The sequence below is a fragment of the Gavia stellata genome, chromosome Z (genome assembly GCF_030936135.1).
Source record: "Gavia stellata isolate bGavSte3 chromosome Z, bGavSte3.hap2, whole genome shotgun sequence".
NCBI classification, from domain to species: Eukaryota; Metazoa; Chordata; class Aves; order Gaviiformes; family Gaviidae; genus Gavia; species Gavia stellata.
Genome location: NC_082637.1, coordinates 63,478,301 through 63,505,417, shown reverse-complemented (window position 1 = coordinate 63,505,417; position 27,117 = coordinate 63,478,301). Strand labels below are relative to the sequence as shown.

Genomic DNA, 27,117 nt, shown 5'->3' with positions numbered 1-27,117 from the left:
ATGAGCTCTTTGTGTGCAGTATTGGGTAGAACAGCTCGCTGGTGCAGATTACAAGTTTGATTTAATTGCTAACACGGATTTAGGGTGGGATCACAAATCTAGTTGTCTGTCTCTTTGTATGTATCATCTCTGTTATCATAGACTGTGTGCTCGGATTCTTCCCTTCAAATTCAGCTATTGACAATACAGACTCTGTCTGGGAAATGTCTGTCTAGACTCTCCTTTTGGTTAAAGGAGAGAAATAGCTGCTTCTGGAGTGTGACCCATCTCATTCCCGTGTACCTTGGGCCTAAACAGACCAGATGAATTGGACTCGAGAAGTTCCTATTTCTCTCCACAGACTTAAAAGAGAATGTGGAGAAACAGTTCACATAAGGTTATTTGTGTTATAAACGTCTAATGTTAAGGAGACCACACTGATCCTGAATGTCTATAATTACGTCAGTGTAGTTCTGAAAGCATATAGTTTCTGTCACAAAACCATAATTGGGTATTATTGTGAAGGCACAGGCTGATACAAGAGGTAGTCTTGAGAATCCCTTGAGAAAACTGCATTGTCTGTCACCTGCATGGTTAAAAAAAAGTGCGCACACACAAACACACACATACATAAATACATATTCATTTTTACTTACTAAAACTGTAATTAAAAAGAAAAATAGAGATATCATTGCCAGAACGTGGCTTTCCTATTTATAACTTACAAGATACTCTTTTTCATTACCTGTAAGAAATGGCATAATGTTAACTGATAGAGAGAACAGACGCCAATTTGAAAACAATACATTTTCGCAAATGTGTTAAGACAGTATCTGTTCAGGTGACAGGTGTTGAAAGCGCTGGAGTACGAAAATATATATTTAACTAATGACTTAGATAAATGTAAATTCTCCTGGAAGAACTGTGGTTCAGAGAGGCTTTTCCATGTTACAGAATGGAACCGTGAGGCTGTGCACTGGCTGAAATTGCACAGATATATCATGCTTTGATGCGTGTTCAGTTTTTCCCCTTTAAAAAGCTATTTTATTGAAGTTAAATTATTGTAGGGGTATGAAAAGGTGTAGTTTGCTCTGAATTTATCCTTGGAGGGCCAGCAGATCATTGCTTTTTCTCTGAAATTAGATAGAAGGATCCAGATGGCAGATTTCAAGCCCATCAGGTGTTTAAAATATGCCCCTCAGCTAGAAAGAAGTATTATAGTTAAATCTGTCATGGCCTTTTTATTGCTCTGTGGTACGCTTGACAACTGCAGCCCTGAAAGAGAGAAGCTACAAGTAGCCCAGTCATGCTGAAGTGGAGTAGGTCAGTGGTTGGTTTCTTTGGCTGCCCCAGGGAGTTTGATAGACGTACAGACCTGGTTTATGGAATCATTAAATCCATCATGGTAGAAATTCCCATGGAGGCAGTGAATTTGTTCCTATAGTTTCTTCCAGATACTGTGGTAGGCATTAGAGAAGTAATTTAAGTGAAATGTGGAGGGGAGAAAAAAGGACACCCTCCCCACCCCCAACAAAACAAGAATCCCACATCTCTAAGGAGTCCTCAGTAATAATAATAGTAATAATAAAGTGCATCTGGGCTGGTGCCTTGCACTACATTTCTCAGCTGGCAGTCATTCAGAACTGTCACATTAGGCTGAATGCTGATAATTTGTATCTCAGAATCCTTTTATGTGAACAGAGCAATGTCTCCACTGTGTATTTTTGGCAAAGGAGATGCACTGCTTTTCAAATACCTTTAAAAAGCAATACAGGCTTTTCTTTGCATCTTGACAAACTGCTGCTAATCATGAAGAAAGAGTAAACCTGTTTGTGCTCTTGTAACTATAAGTACTTGCAGTCAAATCAGCTTTCAGCACAGGGGTGATTACTGCCTGATTCAGAGAAGGGGATATGTTTGGGTTATTTATTTGCATGCATATGTAGATGTTTATATAGGCACTGATTTGGGGAGGCTGATACAGTTTTGGCTTCCTTGCATCTTCTTCTTTCTCCAATTAAAAAAAAAAAAACAACACAACAAAATAAAGCCGGCACTTTTTTTGTTTATTCAGTAACCCATAGGGAAAGATAGCCTATAACTTGGTTTGCGTTAGCAACAGACTCATTTTGTAAGAGAAGAGAGCAAACCCTTTATCCAGAAGGTCGTATGATCATAGTCCTGCATAAGCAGTCTCTGATAGCTCTGGTGAATTGTAAGGGTTATTTCTGAGCGTGAATGTGCATGGCTGGAGTGGAATGAAGTGCTGTTAGTGATGCCCCTTTTATAAGAACGTTACCCTGCAATAAGGTCATCCTGAGTTAACTGTGCTTACATTTGAACTATTCCTGTGATTTCAGATTCCAGCGGGGCGACTACCACATTGATGTCTGCATCAATGACTACTTGGATGTCTTCTGCCCTCACTATGAAGACTCAGTGCCGGAAGATAAGACCGAACGCTATGTTCTGTACATGGTGAACTTTGATGGCTACAGCTCCTGCGATCACACCTCCAAAGGGTTCAAGAGGTGGGAGTGTAATCGGCCGCATTCTCCGAATGGACCATTGAAGTTCTCAGAAAAGTTCCAGCTCTTCACACCCTTCTCGCTAGGATTTGAGTTCAGGCCAGGCCGGGAATATTTCTACATCTGTGAGTATATAGAGATTTATCACTGTTGCACAGCAGGTGCAAGAAACTCAGCTAATTTTTCACCTATGCTCTGTGGAAATACAGAGGGCCAAATGGTATATAATGCAGATGTCTTATAGTGAATGCAGGCTTAACTATTCCCAGATACATTAGCTAGAAATCTAGCTCGTGAAAATGAGATTAAATCACAGCTTCTTTTCTCCCATGAAATAGCATGTCAGCCTGTTCATTGAACCGTGGCTGACTTTTAAAGCAAAATGCACTATTATGTTTATTCCAGCACTCTGAGGTGGAGGAGAAGCGGGCAAGAAGGGTAGGATGGAAGCTGACCCCCAATATGAGGAAAAATAATCAATTTTGCAGGTGGAATTCCTGGATTTTCTTATTTGCTCAGATGAAATACTCTTGTCTCTGTAATATTTATCTCCCAAGGAAAGTGAGGTCTGTGTATTTTTTAAGTGGCATGGCTGCTGACGTCAGTAGTCCAGTGGTATTTAAAGTTGTAGTTTCTTAGGGTAAATACTCCTAGCATCAAGCCAAGTGGCTCCTTTTTCCTTTCTTCGTTTTTTCCCCCCCTTTTCCTTGGATGAGCTGTTTCTGTCAGCATGGGTGATGTGGGGTGCCTTGGGAGCAGGCGGTAAGCAGGGCAGTGTGAATGGGCTCACAAGCCTTCATGCCTGCTCCCCAAAGTGGTGGGGAGCACCCTCCCAGAGCTCTGCGCTCTCCTCCACAGAGGCCTGCATTTGGGGCTGCTCTGGGCACACAGAGGACATGCAGGATAACATCTAGAGCTAAGGAAGTGAAAACATCAGAAGGTTAAAAACCAGTGGGTTAAGCAAACTGGTTCCCTGACCCCACTGTGCAGTTGATACTGCTGCAGCTGTCCCATTTGTTTAATTCTCCATCAAAGATCTTATTTCATCAATTTGTTTTGTACCTGAATCTTCCACTCCTAACAAGTTTTGACTGCTCCAGCAGTATTTTTTTTCCTAAAGTGTTTAGTGTTAGACTAGAGAGTTGAAAGCTTTAGTCAGACTAGATCCCAATAAATACTGCCTTCATATGTGTAGCTGGCCTTTCTACCGTGAAACAGTCATTCCACCTTGTTTCACCAGAGAAACTGAATACTTATGATCCCTGTTTTTCAGCCTCATTTCCTCAGCATTGAGATTTTTCTTTTCCCTTTCTAAACCTACAGGGAAATACATTCCTAGTGGATAGTTTTCCATTCATTTCTTTTTCTTCCAGCAAATAAAAACCTCTAATGAGTGGTGGTTCAGCATCAGAAGAACAGTGCCTTGTTCTTGTGCTGAAGCAGAATACTACTACTACTAAAAATAATTTAGAAAAGCAAACTGTAATGTTACTTAAAACTGTTTTTTAATACGGTCATGAGAAATCATGTGAAGATACCAGAGTTAAGTGGATAATGTTCTACAAAAAATAGATTTGTACTCTCTAGACCCAGTCCTACTTGTGTCATTCACAAAAGCTTCCCATTAACTTCAGCAGGAGTTTTGTGTCATTCAGAATTCCGATATCAGGCTCCCTGAGAATACTGGATTTTTGGGTGGGGTTTTTTGTTCTTTTTGTTTGTTTGTTTGTGGTTTGTTTTTTTTTATTTAGTTCCTGAGCATTGTCAGTAAAACAAGCAGGAATACTTAAGCTAAGGAATGCAGTCTTTACATTACACGATCACAATAAGATGTAGCACAGGGATGGCATCAGTAGCTGCAAGCATAAAAAAACCCAAACCATAACAAAACCAAAAAATTAGTTTTCTAAATTTTAAAAAAGAAAGAAAATGTTTAATAAAGGTGAAAACCAAACAGGAAACTGAAGGAAAAAAATACGGGAAAACTCAGCTTGGTCTGTCTAGCTAATAGCTTCATTGTTAGAACATACTAAATCCATTGAACTGTCAAGCAAGACATTATTATTCAAATACACCCAGGTTGCTTATGCCTGGTTTTCCTCATTTGTGGTTAAATTCACTATTTCACTAAAAATCATAATGTATCTTCTATAACATTCATTTAACTGAGTCATTCAAATGTCAAGGGCTCCCTTCAAAATAATTGTTCCAAAGTGCTTTGAAATATGAAGAGCTTTATGATATTCAACTGTATTTAGATGGAATTATTTTTTTTAAATGAAAGGTAATAATAAAAAAATTAGCAGGAACGAGATGTTCATTTACTAGTAGCTTATTGGCCTGGTATTCACTGAAATTAGATTTTTAGGCATGTTTTAGAGACACAAAAGCATTTTTCCTCCTTTTCTGTACTTTTAAGTATTTTTTGCCTTCATCCTTCACTCTACTGAGGACAGTAACAAGGTTGGCATTGCAGCGGTTGCAGGGAAGCACTGTACCCTAAGTTAACAATGAAATGCAAACCTTCTCAGGGGAGAGTTGTCCATCCTGGAATGTTTCTCTCTTAGTTTGTGCTGAAGAAACAAAATGGTGAAACATAGTTCCTTGTTTCCTCATCAAAATTGTACGCAGGCTCTAGTCCAGGCTACGGAGACTGCCTTTGTTACCTTTCTGTACCTGCACGTTAAAGAAATTACTGCTTCGCCAGGGAAAGTTTCCTTTCCTCAGCAGATCTGAAACCTTTGCCCTCTCTGCAGGAGGGGGGGGAAGGCTGGCTAAGTAGCATGAGTCTGGTATATTCTATTTAAGGGTTACAAAATATGCCGTCTAGTCTAGACCTCTGGAAAGACAGAAATATCAAGTGGTTGGTTAGGTAGTTAGCTTAATTACTGTCTCGTGCTTTTTTGAAAATCTTCGCAGTTTACTTTTTAAGGATGTGACTTGCCTCTCTTGCTTCCATTATTTTCAGAAAATGAAGTAATTTGAGAACAACCACTGTCTCTTTTTCTGAACTGTTGGTTTTGGAAATGCCACTTTTCTTTGTTATGCCATTGCCTTCAAATATTGCTCAGATGAACTTGGATCTCCTTTCTTTGCATGTTCATTCTAGGAAAATACAAGGAAAAAAAATCTCTGATATCACATTTACATTGAAGAAGTGAATTCAACATTGCAGACATGCAATCAACAAGTACTGATTGAGTTTACTTTTGAAAGAAGAAAAGGTTATTAAATATTTATAAAGAAATTAACTTTTGTTTAGTTAGGGAGTGCACAGTGGGGGGCTGGGGAAAGTAAATAATAGATCATAACCTGAAGGCTTAATTTTTTACTTAGTTCTTAGCAGGTGCTCACCTCAGGTTAGTGTGTATTAGCCTGAAAACAGACAAAATAGTATTACTACTGAAATAGAAGCAAATGAAATATAAGGAAAGCAGAAACTAAATCGTTAGTGATATAACAATGATTTTAATGTCCTTCAGAAGGGAACATAAGTTTGTGTATGCTGATTAAGGTGGGGTACTGTGCAAGGGGAGATGAACATAAAAGCAAGGAAGGGGGGAAAAAAGATGCTAAAATGTACGATGTTATATAATTGTATAACTCAAAATGAGGGTGTAATTTTCATTACTTTAACTTAATTACGGGTCTTTCATTTTTATTAATGTGATAAGTATTGAATAAAATACCAGTAACAACTTGGCAAATATACATCAGAGCTGTTGAAATAAAAAGTGAAGGCACAACTAGAACCGGACTGGTACAGATTACTGCAGAATCCTGACAGCAGTTTCCAAAACAGGCTTCTGTGTCGATTTAAGCTAGACCACTTTGCTCTTTTCTTGAAAGCAATGTGTCATTGGTGTAGCATCAGAAGTTGGACTACTATTAAGCTGTAGCATATGCTTTTCTCTGAGCAATCAGTCTGGTTATTCCACCAAAGAATTTGGTATTTGACATGATTTATCCTTAAGAAATCTATGCTGTTTTAATCATCGTGTCTTCCAAGATCTTATATGTATTGTTTATTTAGTAATTTGATCACTGTGAATATTGTAATTTATATATGCTTCTACCCTTTTCCTAGAAAGACCAGGTAGGTTTGCTCTTCTTCACAGTCCTCTTGCTGCTCTCCTGTTCTCCACTAGATCTTGAAAGTTTTTGCTAGCAGTTAGCAGGCTTTACCTGTAATGTATCTAAACATAACTTAAGTGGTTCTTTCTCCATTCTTATTGAGAAAAGAGCTCCTTCCATTTTTGTCTTACCTGTGGTTTATTTGTGTAACCTTTTTTGTTACTGCTTCTTTCTAGTTTTATCTGTTTTATCTAGTTTATGTGTCTTTCTGATTTTATTTCAAAATTGTTATGCTGTTTCTTTGTAACACCTTTAATGATGTGTCATTATCACTGTATCTTTGTTGTCATCATTTATTTGCGTGAAGCTCCTGATTGCCAATTCAGGACTAACTTTTGTTGTAACCATATTGCTCCTGACCACACTGTGATGGTATGCTTTTAAGATTTGAATGTAATTATGGTTATAAATCATATTTTTTAATCATTATTAGATTTGTGATTAAATTAAGAAACTGAATTTGTGAAGTACTTACAGTTGTACGTACACTTCTTAATAACATCCAGCCCTCCTGTACTTCTTTTCCTCATATATTCCCAGGGAATCTGCTGTTACCTATTCCCTTGATTTTCTTAATGTTTGTCTTTGTTCCCCATCATTCTTGTTTCTCTGCACTAATTCCTTCTTTTCCTGAAATTTCTGACTCTTATCTCCTGAGGGCTTTTATTCAAATGACATTCCACCCTGACAGTCTTAGCTGCTGCTTCTATAGGAGAACTTGTGATTTTCATAATTTTGAACACAAAATTGTCTCTATTCTGTTAGCTTGTTCCATCCCTGTGACTGGAAGTTGTCCTCACCATGTTCCAAAAACTGTGGAACTGTTTGAATCCTGCTGTCGTCTTTCTCTAACAGCTGCCAGGTGGTTGGACCATCTCTCTGCAACCATCTGCACACCTCTGGAGGCTTCTCTGATTCAAAACATCTTAAGGAAAAAACAGTAGTAGAAAAAAGTGTTTTTGACACCTCCACTTCTTTTTGTCTTCTTTTTGCCTATTAATTAGGTAATTAGCTTATCTTTTATTACTAAGGTCTCTGCTTGAACTCTTGTTGAGGCAGTAACAGTCTCTGTTGACAGTTAAGCTGAACTTACTCTCTCTTCTCCCTTCTGTCATGTTTTCTGAGTGTGTGCTTAAGTGTAGTTTCTTTGTGCTATTAGTTTTCTTTAGTCTCTCCTACAATCCTCTAGCAGTTTCTTTGTCCTGTGCAATTCTGTGTTTCATGACCAGATTAACTTTTGGGAAGGCTACTGGCTTTTTGTCTCAAAGCTGTAAGCATGTTTTAAAATCGTTATCATCAAGTTGCCTCGTTCCTGTTCCCTCCTTTCCAGCTGAAATGCTTGTGGTAGAACCTTTCCTGAAGTGCTTTCTCCAGGTAGCCTAGCCACTGAATTTCGGGAGATAGGGGAGGACACGAAACCACCACTGCTTGGTGGTGGTGGTGGACGTGGTCAGTATTTTTGGTTATTAATGAAGAATTATTGACAGAGTTTAGAAGTCTAACTCACAGGGAGGAACTGTACATGTCCCTATACAAATCAGCAGTTGGCATCAGAACGGCACTGTCCAATTTTTATGGAAAATAACACAGACCTAACAAAAGCTTTCCATGACTAAGAACCTGGAATAGCTTCCCAGGTTGCCAGCTTGGCTATTTATCTTTCAGTATTGGTTTTGGTATAGCAAGAACTAAGAAAGGGGACTTCGTAAAGGCAAGGTTGAATAGCCTGTGATACCGTATGGGAGAAAACTACTGAGAAATCTTTACACTGTAGTTTATTAACAGTTACTTGGTATTTTTCATGTGCTGATAGAATGTTATTAAACAGCTGCATAGATCTCATTGCTCTTGCTTGAGCACCAGCTTAATATTAGTGGATATCAATGTTTGCTTGAACAGACACAACTCACTGTAAGGTGATTATTTGATTTAGGGATCTCCACATGTTTGCCAGAGGTTTAGTTTGATGTAAAAACAGAAAGACTGTGAACTATAATCTTGACCTATCAGAAAAGCTAAATGTGAGTCCCCACGAAAAAACTACACTTCTCTCTCGTCTTTCATCCTGTTGTAGACCTGGAAATCCTGCTTTCTCAGAACAAGTTGGTGTTGTCAGCACAGCAGTTTATACCGCTGACTGTAGGTCTGCTGGTAGGAGGTGCTATCTGAGGGAATAAGTATAGTATTTCTCAGGTTGTGAGTCTGACTTACTTGAAGAAATTCCTGCTGGAAAAGGAGACAATGTAAAGAAACCAGTGTGACTACTCAGTTGCATCCTGGAGAGTATTAGAATCAATCAAGGCTTACTGCAGACAGTTCAGCTAATGGTTGGGTTACTTACTTTTTCTTGAGGAATTCAGCTGTTACTTTTGTAATTGTATCCCAGCTGGGGTAACACAGTAATATTTAACTAGTAATACTCTAGAAACACTTTTTTTTTTTTCCTTCATCCAACAGTTAGAATATATGGTTTCTCTGTAAGCAGTCATACTGGTAAAAACAAATCTCTTAACTAGCAAACTGATCTTGGCACAAGTGGCAAATTATACCATCTTCAAAATTCAAAGAAATTTGATGTTTTATCTATGCATTTACCAATGTAAATGTAAAGACACTGTAAGTCTGATTTTGAAGTTGTCTTTATGTAAAGGAGAATTGCTCCTTGATGTTCATCAATGCACCTAATACTGATTCTTCTTCAGAGCATCCTTACAGTTGTGGGGAAGAAATTAGCTTCCATTTTAATGGCTGTACTCTGTATTTCTGGGAATTTCTGTTCTTCCTTTTGTAGTTACTGTAAAGACTGAACATCTCTTGCAATCACCCGTTGTGTACCTTTAGTATCTGCTTGTTCAGGCAGTTGGTCATTTTGTACACTTCTAATGCTACTTGTCTCACAAAGTCCTTGGCTTAATCTCTGTTTGGCTTCGTGACCAATATCCATGGTACCTTTCTCTGTCAGACAAAATAAGACTATCCATACATGAAACTAGATTATTTTGCTTTTTCCACTGAGCACAGTCTGCAATTATGTGAGAAAATCTTTCAGCAAAAGCACCATTTGGGTGGGATTTTTCCCTCATATCAGTAACTTAAATGCTGTAAAAGGCCTGGTTTGGATATTTTCCCCCTTTGAATCTGTCAATACTGGGACTTAAAGTCAAAGATTAGGCTTGGGGCAAAGTTTGGACTTTAGCTTTAGAGAGTTGTATGAACCCTGGAGAAATTAGTAGAGCAGATTGATGGTAAGTCTTGTCATGCCATGCTCAGCTTATACTGGGGGCAGTCAAGTCACTGTGTTTAGTCTGTAGGCTAAACTTTTATTAAAAATTGTTTCTACTTGTGGAAATGGTTAACTGAAGTAGCAGATATTTTGCTTTGAAAGTGCAGACTGAATTTGTCTTTCAGCAAGTGAAAAAAGGCCGTCTGCCTTCGATTCGACAGTTGTTAGTTAATGCAGATCCTGCTGGTGTTTGTGTTTTCTTGTTGCTTTTTGAAGACACAAAGTCAGAAGATCCTTTCTGGAACTCTTTCTCTCTGGACATCCTGGTTCACACCAAAAGCTAAAAAATGAAGGTTAACTAAAGAACGTTATTAAAGGATGCTGAGGAAATTGCAAATATTTTTAGTGTATTAATTGCACTTTTCTTTTGGGGGAACATTGTTTATTGCCAGGTCCCCCATTAACCTTTCAATCAAGATCTGATCAGCATAAACACTGATGCTACTTTGACAGCAGTGGGCTCAGACATGCCACTCTCCTATGAATCCTGTTTTGATAGCTGCTTTACCAGAATCACTCGAGATGTTCTGAATGAAATCAAAGCAATTGAAAGGGTTTGATAAATGTGTGCTTTAAAAAATATTTTTGTGTGGTAACATCAGACAGACAAGGAAGATCACCTTTAAAAGGGAATTGATGCTTAGCCTAGTGTGTAGATTAAAGGACTGGTTTCTGTTAGAAAGCATCAGAAGAATTAAGTGCTGGTCCTGCTAAAAAGAAAGCAGAAACAATCACCAGTGTCTAATAGATTTTGACATTGGTGGTGTTCTTAGAATCCTCAAAGGAAGCGTTAAAAGCTGTTGAATAATTTGGGACTTGGGAGAAATCCATATAAGAAAATGAAGAGAGAACCCATGGAAGTGCTAGTCTCTATTGTTTGAGTTTTTCAAAGGGAATGAATGTCTTTCAGATAACAAGTTGAAAGAAGATGATTTGGATTCATCCGCTTCAAAAATTCAAGTGCCATTAAGATCCTGATAGCAGCAGAAATATACAAAAGGGGAGGATATACTATATATCTGCAACTTTGAAAGCTGTCTCATGAGTATATTGTATAAGGTCTTCACCCCTGTAGGAAGACCAGTGACTTGTGTTGCTTTCTACTGAAGTACTGATTTTGAGTGTTAGAAGAATGAGGGAGTGCCCACAGACAGAAAGGGTAAGGGACAGGGTTTTCTTTCCTCTGTCTTCTTTTCTTCCTCATCTAACATGCTGAACGAAGCCCAGTTCATTTTGTAGGAAAATAAAGCATGTATTCAATATTTTTATGTGATCATCAAATCATGAACATTAAAAAGATACATCAGTTGGACCTTGGATAAAAAACCTCCAAGGAGCATTAGGAACTTGATAAGGTTATATGTGACACACCTGCCTTAAGGGAAATGGTGACTAAATGTTCCATACTGGTGGCTGTGGATTACTGTAATTTTTAACATTTGTGATTCTTGTAAAAGTCCCATTGCGATTTCTTAAAAACAAGTATTTAAATTCCTGTGTTCTGCTGGAAGTACAATTGGATGCATTGCACAGAGCCCTTTAAATCCCAATGGACCATTCATCATTCCTTGCTTTAAATCAGTTTTGGTGTTCAACAGCTACAACTTGACATCTCAGAGGTGACTGCACTTCAGTGGTGGGTGAGGCTTTTTGCAGTGGTACTTCACTGGGATGTTATGAGATTAATAAGGTGAAGCATGTAGATTCCTCGGATGAAAGAACTCATAGAAGTGGAGAGTATTATTAATAATTATCTGAGGACTTATAACTCTGTAACAGTGTTCTAATTTGATTTCTGAGCAAACTGAAACCTGTTTAATGAGCTGTTGTATTGGACGTATGCGTTTTGTAACATGGAGCAGATGCCAACAGAAATGGAAATAACGTAGCAGTGACATTTGGAATAACAGTGTTGTACTTCATTGCCTCTATGTCATCAGGGTGTTAGTCTCCCTATTCCTCAGGCTAACTCATCAAGGCAGCGCTTTCTCTGCTGATACTGTCTGTGTGTCATACAAACTGAGTATGTATGCATGCCTGCAACCAACAGACCAAAACCAAACTCTCTCAATGAAAATACAGAATCCTAGAATTATTTAAGTTGGAAAAGACCTGTAAGATCGTCAAGTCCAACCGTAAACCTAACCCTGCTAAGTCCACCACTAAATGATGTCCCTAAGCGCCTTATCCACGTGTCTTTTAAAAACTGCCAGGGATGGTGACAACCCTTTCAGTGAAGAAATTTTCCTAATATCTGGTCTAAACTTCCCCTGATGCAACTTGAGGCTTCCACATGCTGAGCAATTGGTTGATGATCTTGTTTCATAGGTTAATATTCAACATTCAACTCCATATTTTCATAAATACTTGGATTTAAAAGAAGCAAATTTTTTTCTAAGCTACCTAACCCTCTGATATAAGAGGAGGCTGTAAAACAGGAGAATGTTAAGGAATTCTCAATAACTTTTTCTTTTTATTCCCCAGTAATGCATACTATTCAGACAAGGTGGCCAAGACTCTGAGCTCAAAGTGGCACATGCAGTTAATACTCCTATCTCCAAGATTCTTGGCAAGTCAATATAAATCACATCGAGTAAGATTTTTCACAGAGTATTCAGAAATGCATAGAAGTGCTTTATTCTGAAAAATTACAGAAGAATCTTTTCAGACTTCCAAATGTTTCCACTTTCCCTTGGGAAAGCAGTAGGTCATCCTCAGATCTACATTATTGGCCAAATGAGATTTTTACTGCCTCTAAAATCTCTCTGGCTTGCCTTTTACATCACAGGTATTTAATATTTAAAGTATCAAGTGGTATAGCCAGCTAGATACAGCACTGCTTTAGGGAATTAAGAATGGCTTGAAGGTGGATCAGAATCTCACTCGTGCCATACCTCTATGCACAAAAGTAACCAGGCTCCCGATGGTGGATATGGGGAATAACGTTGCTGTTGCTGATCTTCTGGGGGTGAAATTATCTTAATTATTTGAAGGATAATCAGAATGGCAGTATGTTAATCAATTTAAAGAGCCCTGACAATTCAGTCGTAGTGGCGTTCAAAATGTATTCAGGTAAAAATACACCAGAGTGGCTTAACATACATTATGTTTTAAGAGTTGTAGGTGGGGATATTGTGAAGATATGAGCTTGGATTTCTTCTTAGGTGTTTTTTGACACATCTGCTTTTAGTAATACCGGGTCATCTTCCTGTATCCTGATGCCTGCATCATTAAAAACTGCACGTGGACTACTTCTCTCTAATATTATAGGGTTTTGCAGAAGACGTTCAGCTGTGAGTCATTGAAGAACGCACTATCCTACAGCCTAGACCCCTGGATTGGAGTGAAGTCATGATCCCTAGCAGCAGCTGCAGCAGGGCTTGCTGTCTGTACAGATGTGAATGTATTCTTTCTGCCCAAGAAATCTTGAGCAGAAGTAAAGTAGCCTTAGGCTGAAAAAGATTTGTGTCTTTCTTCAGCATCCTGGGGACTGTAAAAGAATGCAACCTCTCCACTTGAACAGGGCTTAGTAGTAACACCCCTCTGCTTGAGAACTTGTTTTTCCTCAGGGGAATGGAGTTATGTGTGCAGTTCCCATTGGTGCTTCATGGAGGTGGGATCTGACTTCCTTAGGTCCTTTCTGTAAACAGCATCAAGAAGTAGAAAGGAGGAATGGCATGGTCAAAACTCCACAGGCACATCAGCAAGGTAGAAAATGTGTTTCTTTCTCAGAGAGGTGCAGAGGCAAAGCGTATGTTTGTTCAGAAATAAAGGTATGTTCCAATGAGGATGATGACAGTGTTGTGTAGTTCAGACGTGAGCAACTGACGTGGGTACATTATTGTTTAGCAATTTCTTTTCTCAAATTTTCTTAAATTTCACAAGACTTTTAAAATTATTTTATTAGCAGTTGAATATATAAGCAGGCAAATTATAATGCTACTGGAGTTTCAAATCAATAATCATGTGTAAGAATAAATTGAAAGTACATTTATTAAAAGTCTTTAGTTGTTGAACCAGTTGTCTGAAGCCTTGAAATATGGATATTATTTATTTTTCGCCATTGATAGTGCTGTATCTCTTCCCTGGGTCTCACTGGAGTAATCTGTGTGATCACAAGACTGCTTCTGAGGAATGAAGCATCTCCTTGACAGCAGTTCGGTGGTGTGCTGCGAAGCACCCCCATTCCAGCCCACATGCTTTGCTGCAGTACTGAGTTTTGAACTTAAATTGGGAGGAGTTTGGCTGTCTCCCATTGTAGCACTAAAAAATGCTGCTGCCTAGACAACAGAAGCAATAGCCACCTCACAGCCTCACAGTTTATTGTAACTGGCTCTCACATCTGTACAAAATGTGCTACTTCCAGCTTAAAATAGGAGGGTGTTAGGTAGCTTTCACTGCTGACCTATGCCCCTGGGCCCGAGAAAAACGATGAGCCAGTATGGTTAGAAATTATTTCCAGAGATAGGTTTCCTCATCTGTAGCACTGCATCTGTGGTATCTTTGCTTAGAAACATACACTAGTGCAACAGCATTTTTTGTTTGCAGTCCCACTTGAAATACTCAGTGGCAGCTCAAGCGAAACTGTGTAAATTAGTTACTGTCACGTTTAGGCATTAAAAGTGGAATTAGTAATTTATATTAATCACAAATGTTTCTCCAGGTTTTATTAACAAGCAGATTGGCTGCCAAAATGCTTTCTGGAAGACATTTTTTTCTCCCAACTGCCACAGAGAACAAAACAGTTATTATGGGCACTTAGATAAAGATTAACGGTTTCAGCAATTCATTTGAGGAAAACTGTATTTTACTATACATTCCACTTCATTGCGGACCGTCACTGCCAGCATGATTTGTCGCCTCCTTGATAAAATTATACAGTGGAGACACAAGATGGTGTAATTCATTTTAAGAGCAGAAGAAACAGGTTAATCAACAAAGCAAAATGAGGTTAAAAAACAAACCAGATCCACATTTCTTAATTTTCTGGCAAGTCCAGATTTCCAATAGGACAAGTGAGATGTCTATCTAACTGCTGTTTTAGCACATTTTGGTTCATTTTGTCTTCATGCTTGCTTTCTTTGCCCCCATCATGCCTTTTTTTCCTCAAGATGGCTTCATGTGCCCTATCTCCAGGAAGAAGTAGTACAGGTGACCACTTCATATTCTGTGCATCTGCAAGTAGTTCTATGGAATACTGTAGAAGTGGTCTGTGAACTCAGTACAGGGTGTGAAGAAATTACTAGAATGATAAGAAAGAGGTCAAAATGAATATTGCAGGGTTTAACACCAATGCAGGGCAGACTGCCAACATGACCTTCACACTTTCATGTGTTTTGGACAGACAAAATCAATTTCCTAGCATACTACTTTTTGAGCTTATCATGTTCCAAGGAATTAAAGAATAGACATGCTATATTTTGTTCTGTTACGGCTAGCTCCCTTTTTTCTTCCACTTTTGCATTTTAGGATGGTATAAAATGAAGGAAATCAAAACACAAGTGAAAAATCAGCTGTTTGCTACAGAGGAGAAAACAAGGGTTGAAGGAGAAAAAAGCTCATTACAGAGAGATTAGAAAATTAATTGATTGGTGGCTCTGACAGTTCCCATTGGATGTCTAAGGATCCTGTGAAAAGAAAGTATAGTCTCAAACAACATTTCTTCCTATTATTTCTTACCCTCGCATAGAGACTCCTCTGAAGCATCATTAGGTTCCAATTATTTTCAGCGAATATTTCACAAGAAAAGGGCACAATAAAATCAGTAGAGGTAGTGTTAATTCCCCTGAGAAACTTACTATGGCTAACACTCAAACTGTAATACGGAAGGCTTCTTTCTGTTCAGCATCAAACTTAAGAGATTTCCACAGGGCTGATTCTGTTTCATGGAGCTTTTGGAACTCCTGTGACACATGGTTAACGTACCCCCCTTTTTCCCTAAAATTAGTATGGGGCAACTGATGAATTCAGTGGGGTCTGAGAACTTGATCATATCCATTGCTTAATATAAGCTTGTGTTAAGCTTGCAGTGAATCTATTTAGTGAAGGATCTATTACTATTTTTTTTCCTAAGACTGAGTGTTGGCTTAGAGGTACTGTTCTTTCAAAAAGGACAAAATATTTGTAACAACGTTTTCTTCTCTACTGACTGACCTTTTTTCCTGTATTTATCATGTATTTCTTTAGCAGCTATGTGTGTGTGTATTGTATGCTCTTACATGTGCATATATATACACATATATATCTAAAAAATAATAATACAAAAAAGTCACATATCGGATAAATCTTTGATAAAAATTAATATTTTTGTGTTAAAGGCTTTGGTTACTGTGATTATAAAAATGCTAATTTTTTCAAACTAAAAATATACGTAATTTTAACTCCACTGAAAGAGAAGATGTTTGTAATATAAAATGCCAGTGAAGTGCCTCCTGGGCATTGTATTACACTTTCACTAGTTTATCATTCACCTCTCTGGGCTGAGCTCACCAGTTGTTCTTTCTTGTCCTTAATGTGACATAACCGTGCTATTATCACTACACATTGCTTACACTTTCCAAAATGAAAAGGAAGTTAAAAATAAATTCAGCCCTAGTTTAGATCGGGGACTGCTTGTGATACTTCTCAGGGTCTATTGTTTCTTTAGCTTTACTTCCCTGCTGTGCTTAGTTCCCCTTCTCTTCTTCCTGGTAACTAATGTGGTAATGGATGTGGATTAGAGGAGAAGCATTCCCACTGAAAGGCAGAAGGAGCCATTCTCTACAAATGTGCTCCAGCTTCCATAAGGAAGTATGTCCACTTTTCAGAAAGTTTGCCACCAAAATCCTTGGGATGCAAAATATAAAATGTTCATTTTTCACTGGAGTTCTCCAAACTATGTGTCATGCCGTGCCATTGCTGCCTTCTTAATTGAGGGAGAAACTGCCTTTTCCAGTAGCTTTGCAGTTACCTGGCACCTAATTCTATGTAATAGTCGGTGTTTGCTGTGAGGGGCGATTTGAGGGCACTGTGCTCTCTCAGACCCTTGAACTGCTCTCTGCTCAGCCACACCAGCTGCTTGTTCTCATCAGAAACAACAGCATTGCTTCTGACCAAATTATGGAGTAATTTGGAAATCCAATAATCTGTTCTAGATTTTAAACAGGTCTAAAAGATGTACATTAAGATTTAGCCTCAGAAAAGCCCTTACAAAGGACTATCTAGGGAGAATATTTCTTAATACAACAACCTAGCTGAGAAGAGATATTTTTGCCTAGGACTTTTTCATTTTAGTGAACTAGAGAATATTTTGAGTGAAAAATAATCTTAAACCAGGAATAAATCTCATGAGGAACCTGGTGCCACATCTAAATTGTAGGCAGAGAAGGAAAAGAAAATTTTCTCAACTGTATTGACTATGAGGGTGGGGAACATTGCGAAAATTAGAAGTGTAAATTAAAATTACGCTTTTGGTACTTATGCGTGTACAGCTGGATTTTCACGAGGATGTATGACATTCTACAGAGTGCTTGTGAACAGCATGTGGTATTCTGTGTGCTAGTATGTACATGTAAATCTGCACTCCACCCTTATAAATATGGGATGAAATTATAAGCACATGTATATTCTACAAAGAAGTCAGCAATGAAAGCCACAGAAATAAAACAGCAACAGAAAGTCCCACGGAGTTGGCCTAGCTCTTCAGCAACTGTATTTTAGGCTTAAGAAAGAAGACCCTGAAATAATAGCTTTATGTGAGGGGAGGCGGGAAAAAAAGACTGAAAGTACCAGTAAGTTTTTTTTCTGTGCCATTTCATGAAGAAACAGCTTTTTCTGTTTATAGACATAAATTTCCCACTGATGGTTTTGCTTCAAATTTGAAAAGTAAATAGACATTGTGTATGTACATTGAATGCTAAAAATTATTAATTTGAATCACTTTAACTGGACTTCTGAAAAAAAAATTCTGACAACTGTGCACGCAGATTACTTGATTGTGGTCTTTCTTGACTTGACCCTCAGTGAAAATGATGTTGATTTTGGTGCACCTACATTTAAGGGGAATCTTTATGTAGCCTTTAGAGGAATGATCTGAAATGCACCTGAACACACAAACTTTCAAAAAAGGAAAAAAAAACCAACAACCCACCTAAACCTGGGGTAGATACAGTATCTGTAATTTACTCTATGTAAATTGCACATACGCATCTTCAATCCTGTTACTCCTTGATCCCAGTCCAAAAGTAGGCAAAGTAAATAGATTGCATATTACAGGCCATATGTCAGAAGTGCTTAGCATTCCCAATTAGAGTCATAAATTTAGAAGTACTTAGCTGTCACTTAGGTATCCAAATAGTGAGCCAGATTTCTAAAATGCTTTGCACATGAAGCACTGAGTTCTGAAAATGTGATCTCTACTGTCGATGGTAAGCATCTTGAAAGCTCATCAGTAGGTTCTTCTGAATGGTATGTTTGTTTTTTACCATTTTTTTTTGTTTGTTTCTTTTTTAAGTGCAAATACAATATTCTTAGCAACTTGAGCTCCATTTCTGCTCTCCCATAGTCAAGGGCTAAGATAGTCTAGTATTGTTAGCTGTTCCATCCTTTTAACACAAAGTGCAACTGTTAGCTTAGAAACACATGAAAGAGTCATTGTAGTGTTGATGTGGATGGAAACTGACTTGAAAGAACAAGGTTTCTTTTACGTTTAACTAGTGTTTTAAACAGCTATCTCTCAAGACCAAGTGTGTGTCTCTAGACAGGTAAAGCTTTAATCAGGCAGAAGCATCTAGATGGGGAGACCAATGACAGAGGGAGCTGGAGCATGGGGCTGTCTTGGCCTTTTGCTCAGGTGCCAACAGAGTCCTGCCATGCTCCTCAGAGGTGGTGGGAGCAGGGCTCGTACCCTCTCCTGGTAGGTAGGTGCTCCACTACTCAACAATGGTATTTCCTGTAGGGCTTCTGTCATAAGTTCTGTAGTAGAACCCTGACATTAAGCTGATGGGGTTTTTTGTGAGCCCATAGGTGGCTATTTTATCACAGTCATGTCTCAGATGGGAAAATTTTAAAGAAAAATAATTTTAAAACCCCATCTTTGCCATGAGCCACTAATGACCGTGATCTGTGGATACAGCCATATGAACTTCCTTCTCCCCCAAGCAATTGAACACAATTTCTATAATTGGAGCTGATGTAAACTTGTCTTTACAAATGCCATCACCTTGCATTGGAGGTGGCTCTCACATGTCACTGCTGAGGCTTGGGCTGAAAAGCAGACCTAATGAAGCTTTCCAGCCCTTGGTGCATCTGTGGCACTTGCTCTCCCTACTGTGCTGCATAGTGCACCGGCCATTTGTTGGCAAGTTCGTATTTCACACTGCAGGGAATTAAAATGATTGAACAGACAGGAGAAGAGTTTGATTTGCAGTAGCCTGTGCATCGCTAGACCCCGATTTGGCATAAAACATCTGCTTCATGATCTGTTTCAAGGCCAGTTCCCTTCCGCCAACAAAGGTTACAACTTCAGGCAAGCTGTGCCTTCACTGGCAGGGGGAGATTTGCCTGAAGACTTGATTTAGTCAGAATCAAAGTATCCTGCCACAGAAATCCTTTTTTTCAATTACCTCTGACAAAGCAGTCAGACGGTAAATGTATTAACATATTAAACAGTGAGTAAAGGAGGCCACTGACTTCTGGTGTATGGGTTTTTGCGAGAAGTTGATACAAACCATATCTGTGTGTATGTGTGCATGTGTGGCTTGGAGTAAACATTCGTTATGGTTCTGACAGTAAGAGAAGTGACAGATACTCTACATGTATCTGCTTAACTCTGCTGCAAATGTGCAGAGTCAGTAAGTAAATCTATTGGTTTCAGCTAGAGTTTATGCGTATTTTCAGTTTGCAAAGTTAATTGGTGTAATATTGATGTAGTTTCTGTTAAAGTCTTAGGAAATAGACCCTATAAGATGCAATATTTGGAGATATATTGATGCATTAAATCTTTTTTGTTTTCATGGTGGGGTAATTTCAAGGGTTTTGTCTCCTACCAAAAAAGTCAATTTTTGAAAGACTGATGCAGATTTCTTTGCAGAAGTGTCATCTTGATCCACACTTACATATGTACAAAAAAAGTCCATGTTCCATCTTGCAGTAACATAGTTAGATTCAACCTTTATTAGAGTGAGTAGCATATTATCCTTTATGTACTTCACTGCCATTGATGCGCAGTCTTTGCAACATATGGCTATTTTTCCTCCTCAGAAAAAATTCTTTCTCTAGCTTAAAAAAAATAGTAATTGAATATTTGCATATCTCCAAGGAGCCATGCGGGTTAAACTCTGCATTCATCTTCTGCAGTTCTTAGGCTGCTTTTGGTTTAAGAGTAAGAACTATTGCTTTTATGAAGTGCCTTTTTCTATAAAGTCAAAACCTCACAGCGGTGCACAGAAAGCCAGTGCTATAAAGGAGCTAAGTAGAGTCTTTAATAGAGAGAGCTAGGTTGTAAGTGTTTTTGTTCCTATGGAGCAGATAGATTTGGTTCCATCTGTTCCATATTCATAACAAAGGAGCTCACTTGCAGGAGGACTGACTTCCCGGGAGTAGTATGGTAATGATCTTTTCACCACAGATTGAAAGGATCTGAAAATGGTCACTTCAGCTCAGCAGAAAGCAGCTAGCACTGATAGTGCTTCAGACCTGCTATTTTTCTGCAGCTGTGTTTAAAGATGCATGTTTTTTCTGAATAAAACAAAACAAAACCATAAACCTTGAGCTCATCCCTCCTGCCCCCCCCCCCCCCCCCCCCCATGTCAGTCCTCCTCCTGAGGAGTTCAGGGTGTTTTCTCAAACAAAAGTGGAATGACATGTTACAAATACAGGGTCACTTTTTCTTTATTTGATCTTGGTATTAAAGGCAGAAGTGAAAAATGATTTACTGCCAGTCTGGGTTCTGTGTCCTGAACTTTTCTCATGATCGCTACTTTCTCAGCAAGAAGATTCTGTGAACGAGAAGTCTGAAGTCCACAAAATGTGTGCGAAAGTTCCTTGCTGGGTTTTGTAATTAGGATGCTCCAGTGCCAGCTTTGATTACACACCTCGTGGGCTTTAAAAAAAAAAAAAAAAAATCTAGCTTGAACCAAGAAAAAAAAAATATTCTTGTCTCTGCAGGATATTTCACAAGGGAAGAACAGAAAAATGCAGGCGTGTACCACAAGCACTCTTACTTGGCTAAAGAACAAAGTATTCAGTGACCTCTAAAAGGTGAACTGGAAGTTTACAGAGGTCTTAAAAATTAAGTAGGTACACAGAACGAGAAGAACCCGTCTCTGTTACTGGTTCTGGCTATGCAGTCTCTGAAAGAGGCCACGAGACAGACCCAGATTTGCCATTGTCCTAGCTGGAAGTCCTGCTGGGGCGTGCTGGACCCGTGTGCCTCCATGCTCCAGGACGGTCGGTGCCTGAGGCGGCAGTGAGAGTGGAACGGGCAAGCAGCAGGCATGCATAGCCTGCCTTAGCTGTTACTGCAGCATCCGTGTAGGCATGCTCAGGGTTTTTTTCGGCCTTCCAGCCAACAATACCATATTGTATAATTCATAGATGTGTATGAAAGCATCCGCTAGCCTTGTTGTTTAAGACGCTAGATCAAACAGTACACATATTTGCGGATCTGATGCTTCCCCCCACCCTGAAGTGAGAGATTTGAACTCAGACTGGGATTTTTGTTTGGTTGGTTTGGAGATTTTTTTAAGCACTACATGTTTTCCTGCAATAACTCAAGGAGAAAATACATGCATTTCAAGTGACTCTTTTCCTAACTAAGGTAAATGAGAGTGTATCCGGGCTTCTTTGGCAAAACTCAGTACACTGAACCCTCTTTTAAATGTGAGAGGAAAGAAGGATCTGATGCACACTGTCATGCAGCTCTGCACAGCTACCAGAACTATACCCACTGCAGATTTTCGTTGATAGGGACTAGCCAGGAACTGAGATACAAATGTAAGTAGATCTTCGTGATTACAGAGTGTGGGATAGAGATTATGCACTTCACTGACAGGGTTGCTCTAGTATGACAAGGCTTGAAGTCTCCACCTACTGAGGAATGGAGACACCACATTAGGTTAGAAGCACTTAAATCGAGCAGTGATGGATACTGTGTGTTGAGAGAAGTTAATTTGGCAGAGTTTTTGTCCATCTCTTTTGAATTGAAATATATGTCAACAAGGAGGTTTCAAGCAAGTGTTTTTGTATCATCCCATGTTGTTTTCCGTACATATGATCTTAGATACACGTGGGAAGCACCATTATAAGCTGCTCACAACTTGGTTACATGAGTTCCTTAACTGGTTAATATCTAAAGAATAGAGGAGCAGGCTTGCAGTGGGGAGGTGCTTGCTCAGATCCGAAAGTAGTGGGTGGAAAATAGAGACGAACATTTCCCAGTCTGCTTGGGAGATTATTAGTGTGAAACAGGGACTTTTCTGTAATAGAGGTGGAGAAATGCTTCAGTTCTGAGGGAACAATTGTTACAGCATTCAGGAAGACAAAAGCTCAAGAGTTACCTGTATGTTTCAACAGTTTGATGCGGTATTCATTGGTTTTAAGAAATGGTTTCCAAGCCACCAGGGCTTTTGAGTCCCAGTTATGGAAAAGTGTACACATATATATCTAATTTTGAGTTCATCTGGGAATGATCACTGGAAATAGGGCTAAACATCCTGTGGTATACATTAATCTAAAAAAAAATAAGCACAGAAGGAAATAATTTGTGGCAGAGTGAAATGAAAGGTTAGCTATCCCATGGGTGTTTTAGACTTTCCCACAGTCATAGTTATGACCGTCTACAGTCCTTTTCTGGCATAGGTGAGACATGTCAAATTCCTGACAAGGCAGCAGTTCTCCTTGATGAGGCTGCGGCTATTCTCACATAGGTTGGCTTTTTTGAAATATGGATTTCAAAGCGTGAGTGTGACCTGTGGCACTAAGCATAAGCTACACAAGTGAAAGAAAGAAGCAGGGATCTAGAAGTTTAAATAAAACTGCTATCGCCTGATACACGGGACACATTTTGGTTAAAGACAAAACTTCAGCTTGATGTGTTCCAGAATTTTTCATGGTAAAAGTGACAAATTGAAGGGTTAAGGAAATCTGTCTAAGAACTGGAGAAAAATTTCTGCCTGGTATGGTGGAGTGATTGAAAGTTCAATAGTCCCTCTGCAGCACTTGAGCAAGCTGGGAATTCACCTGATAAAGATGTACTGTTATTAATGCAGTGCTGGTATCTGTTATTGTGTTTGTACTCTACTCATTTATGGCCTGGGACCCTGTCATAGTAGGTGTAATAAAACAGAAAGTCTCTGCACGGAGAATCTTTACTTGTTAGAATCAGAGCTTGAGTTACAGTGGACTATTGTGTGTTTTACAAACTTTACCTTTTCTATTTCATATCTGGTTTCCATCCTGCACAAATTCGCATTTATATGTGTAAAAGCCGACTGTGTGCATAAAGGCATTTTTTGTAAAGGCTGTGCCAAGGTGTTATTACAACTTTGCCAAGAGAAAAAGCCCTTCAGAAATCTTCTGAGCAATGGTATTCTCTTTAAGCAGTGCGTTTGCAAACTTTTGGGCATGCATGTGCACTCAAACACATTCAAACTTGCATTGTTCTCACTGTTTACCTTCATTTTAAATAAAAACAAAATACAACTCGCAGTCTGTGCTGTACTCTAAATTTTCCCTGATCCTAAGGCAGCTTCTTGAAGATCTCTTCCTGCCTTTACATCTTCTCACTCCTCCACAAGACATAAATAAAATATTCTGTTGCTTTGCTTAGGTGAGTCAGCAGAAGTAACTTTTATGTCTATGTACATGTCACACTCCTAGCACAATACAACATTTATAATTACTTCTGTATTTTTATAAACTGACAGAATTTACAAGCATAGTATAGGAAGCTAGAAATGTTTCTAAATATTTTCAAGACAGTGACAAGCCCGTGAAGATGGGAGTAGAATGGAATGCTTCTCTCCGCTTTAATTATAGTGTGAGCAGTGGTAAGGCTAGACACGGATAATATGAAGTCCATTAAAGTATATGAGGTTTAGTAACATGATACAATACCCACAAATTCCATGTGGGTGAACATGTTGCTTTAAAGATCAAAAAGAGAAGGTCATTACTAACAAGACTATAATGTCTCTTCAAAGGATTTACTTATGTCTAGTTCTTAGAGATGGAAATTAGCAAAATGGATAGCCTGCCTGAAGAAAAACATTTTATTTCTAGTGATACCAAGGGAAAATCAAAGTACAAAAGTGCTTATGAAAAGCATGAGGAGGATATATTTTTCTCTAAGTAAGTGCTCTGTTTGATAGTATTAACTTGTTTTATTAGCAATTTACTCTTATACAGTCTTAATGTTGTACAATAACTGTATTTGGTTTTGTTAATGCCACTGAAAACAGTAATGAGATCTGAGGTTTTTATTTCATCCTAGTTAATAAGTGTTGGTTTGTTGCAATAGAAAAGTATGACATTAGTCATTTATATTGAGCTAGTGCAGAAATGTTAGCCCTTATTTTATGGTACGTAATACAGTTTGCATTTAAGCAAGAGAAACCTTCTTATATGAGAGACAGGCCTGCAAGTATTTCATGTGTGAGCAACTATATGATCTATTCTTCATCTATACCTCGTTATATTTCACAGGAGCTTATGTGCAACTAGAAGTCCATTCAAAATAGGATATGCCTTTCATTTATTTCCAGCTGAGCTTTGTTTGGTTTTTAATGAGAAGAAACACCACAGAGGCAAGGCTGATTTTCTGGGAAGCTCAGGCTGCAGTTAGGTGACAGCTTTGCACTGGTTCATAAACAAACATAACTGTTCTTGCTTTTATGGAAAAAAAAAAAAAAGTCTTTGCAAAGAACAGCTGAGCTTGGTTCTCATATTGGTTCAGGGCTTGGTTCAGAGGAACAGCTTAGGCAAGGCTAGGTTTTTCTGCAGCTGAATTGTCTGCTTTGTTGTTCTCCTGAAAGTGTGAAGGGTACAGCTGCCCTGCACTGAGGTGTTTTTGTGTTTTCCTGAACTCAACTGGACTTGGCAACCTGGGAGGACAGATGATAACAGTATGACTGTAAGAAACCTTTGGACTGGATCCAAAGTCTGCCTCATATGAGCCCTCAGCTACTGCTCGCCACTGGAGGTGCCCAGCGTTGTGAATGACTGGGCTTTGGGATGCTCTGATGTTCTGCACTAAAAAAGTCTGACTCCAGTACACCAGCCAGGCCAACAACAGAGAAGTCTTGTCATTAAATCACCCTCTAGAGCAGATGAGGGACCTTCCTGAGGGATACAGGGCTAGACCATGCTAAGAGGAAATACTGGACAAATGGCTTAATTAAACCAGAAGTCTATGGTTTACATCTCTTACCATACAGGATTTGATTTTGTTTTGTATGACTTCGTTATGAAACCTATTTTCAATCCATGCAGCTTTCAACCAGATATATAAGCTGCAATGGATTACAAACTGCAAGAAAAACTATTCTTCCTGGCCAAGCATTTGCAATGGGACAGTTAATTCAGCATTGAGTGCTAATGCAGAAACAGTAACTACGTATTACTTTCTTCCAAGAACTCTCACTAAAATAGCATTTGTCTGGCAAGTCATTTCCATTTACTAGGCTGTTTTTAGGGGGGTCTGAGAAATATAGTCACTGGTGAGATAGGCCATAATAATCCAGTGTTTTTACACAGTGCAAAGCCAGTGCAAATTAGGTATAAGACATTAGGAAATAAAAGTCATATTTTACAATGTTTGTTGTTGTGCACACTGCTTTTATCAAGTCTTTTTCTCCATTGCTGTGCACTTCGTGATTTATATTTTGCATGAAGTGCAGAATATAAGTCTGTGTATGTGTGTAGGCATGTATGTACACACATACAGAGATGAGTACAGAAATACAATATGATTGTTTTTACCTTCACTTCATATAGATGTAGTTGAGCATGCAGGAGTAAAGCAAAATACGCATTTTTATTAGGTGCCCTTTTAATATTATGGATTCTAAAACTTCATTTGGAAATGCTAGTATCCATAGTTCTTTTGCCTATATTAAGCCATCGGCAGTATTAGCTGTGACCTTGCATCTGTTTGTTTGTTTGTTTATTTAGTTATTTCTTTTCCTTGTTAGGTAAGTTTTCTTAGTTTTCAAGTGTTGTTGGCAGTCCTAGATAAGGTGGTTTTCCAGACAAGATTTTCTCTATGTTGGCTTGAGATTTCTGAGTCTTCAACTTGCTCGGTAATTTTTTTTGGTGAGTTCATCTGGGTGATCACTAAATACAGAGAGATGGTAGACTCAGCAAAAGCAAAGGTACAGATAAGTTTAGACACAATTTACTGAGGAAGTGTGCTTAATTATTAGGTCTGAAAAAAGAGCAAGTCATGGACAGGCAGTATTTTGATTTTCTCAGAATGGAGTTGTGTTTTTGCTACCGGAACAAAATCTTTGCTGATAATGTTGGAGTGAAAGAGCAAACACGCAAAGACTCTTTTTTAAATTAAACTCAAGTATTGGTGAAAGCTGGGATTTCCACAGGACCAGTATTTATCCATTTTTAATTTTTGATTTTAACAGTTACGAGGAGAAAATGATTGGTAAATCCTTTCAGGTAGCTTCCTTTTAGATTAATAATTTTGAAGACCCCTTTGTTGTCCTTAGATATGGGTCTTACTTCGTGTATGCACACGAATGAGTGTTTTACTGATTCATTAAATCCTAGCTGACTTTTTCAGTTGTACCGTTTATGCAAATTTGTAACTTTTTTCAATCAAAACTGTGAGATGAATATTAATAACTAATTCTGCATTTACCTGGCTAATTTGCATACATTTGTGTTGTATGGTAAATCACATGAAAACCTACAGGGGAAAGGCTCGGCTCTTCTAACAACTAATAGGCTATTTTTTCTTTTGACTTGCACAAATTGAGAAATATTGCCTGTGGCAAACATAATGGAAAACTGCATTTTTAATGCTCTCACACATACTCATTTCTTTACAAAGAAAGAAGCAGATGACTGTTCTTAAAAATAAAACTTTCTAAAACTCCGTAGCTGATGCAGGATATTGGATGCTAAAACACTTCAGGTTGGTGGAATTATGATTTGCAGGTTGTATAAGGTTACCTGGATATTGGATTTGACTAATGGGAGTGG

The 27,117-nt window shown here is 38.5% G+C and overlaps 1 protein-coding gene across 2 annotated transcripts in view; it reads left to right on the top strand.

Annotated features, from left to right (window-relative positions):
• Nucleotides 1-27,117, top strand: part of EFNA5 (ephrin A5) — a 206,227-nt gene that overhangs the window by 167,152 nt on the left and 11,958 nt on the right. For both annotated transcript variants that reach the window (XM_059833491.1, XM_059833490.1), the window contains exon 2: nucleotides 2,340-2,632. In XM_059833491.1, coding sequence (XP_059689474.1) covers nucleotides 2,340-2,632 — 293 coding nt within the window. The remainder of the gene's footprint in view (nucleotides 1-2,339; nucleotides 2,633-27,117) is intronic.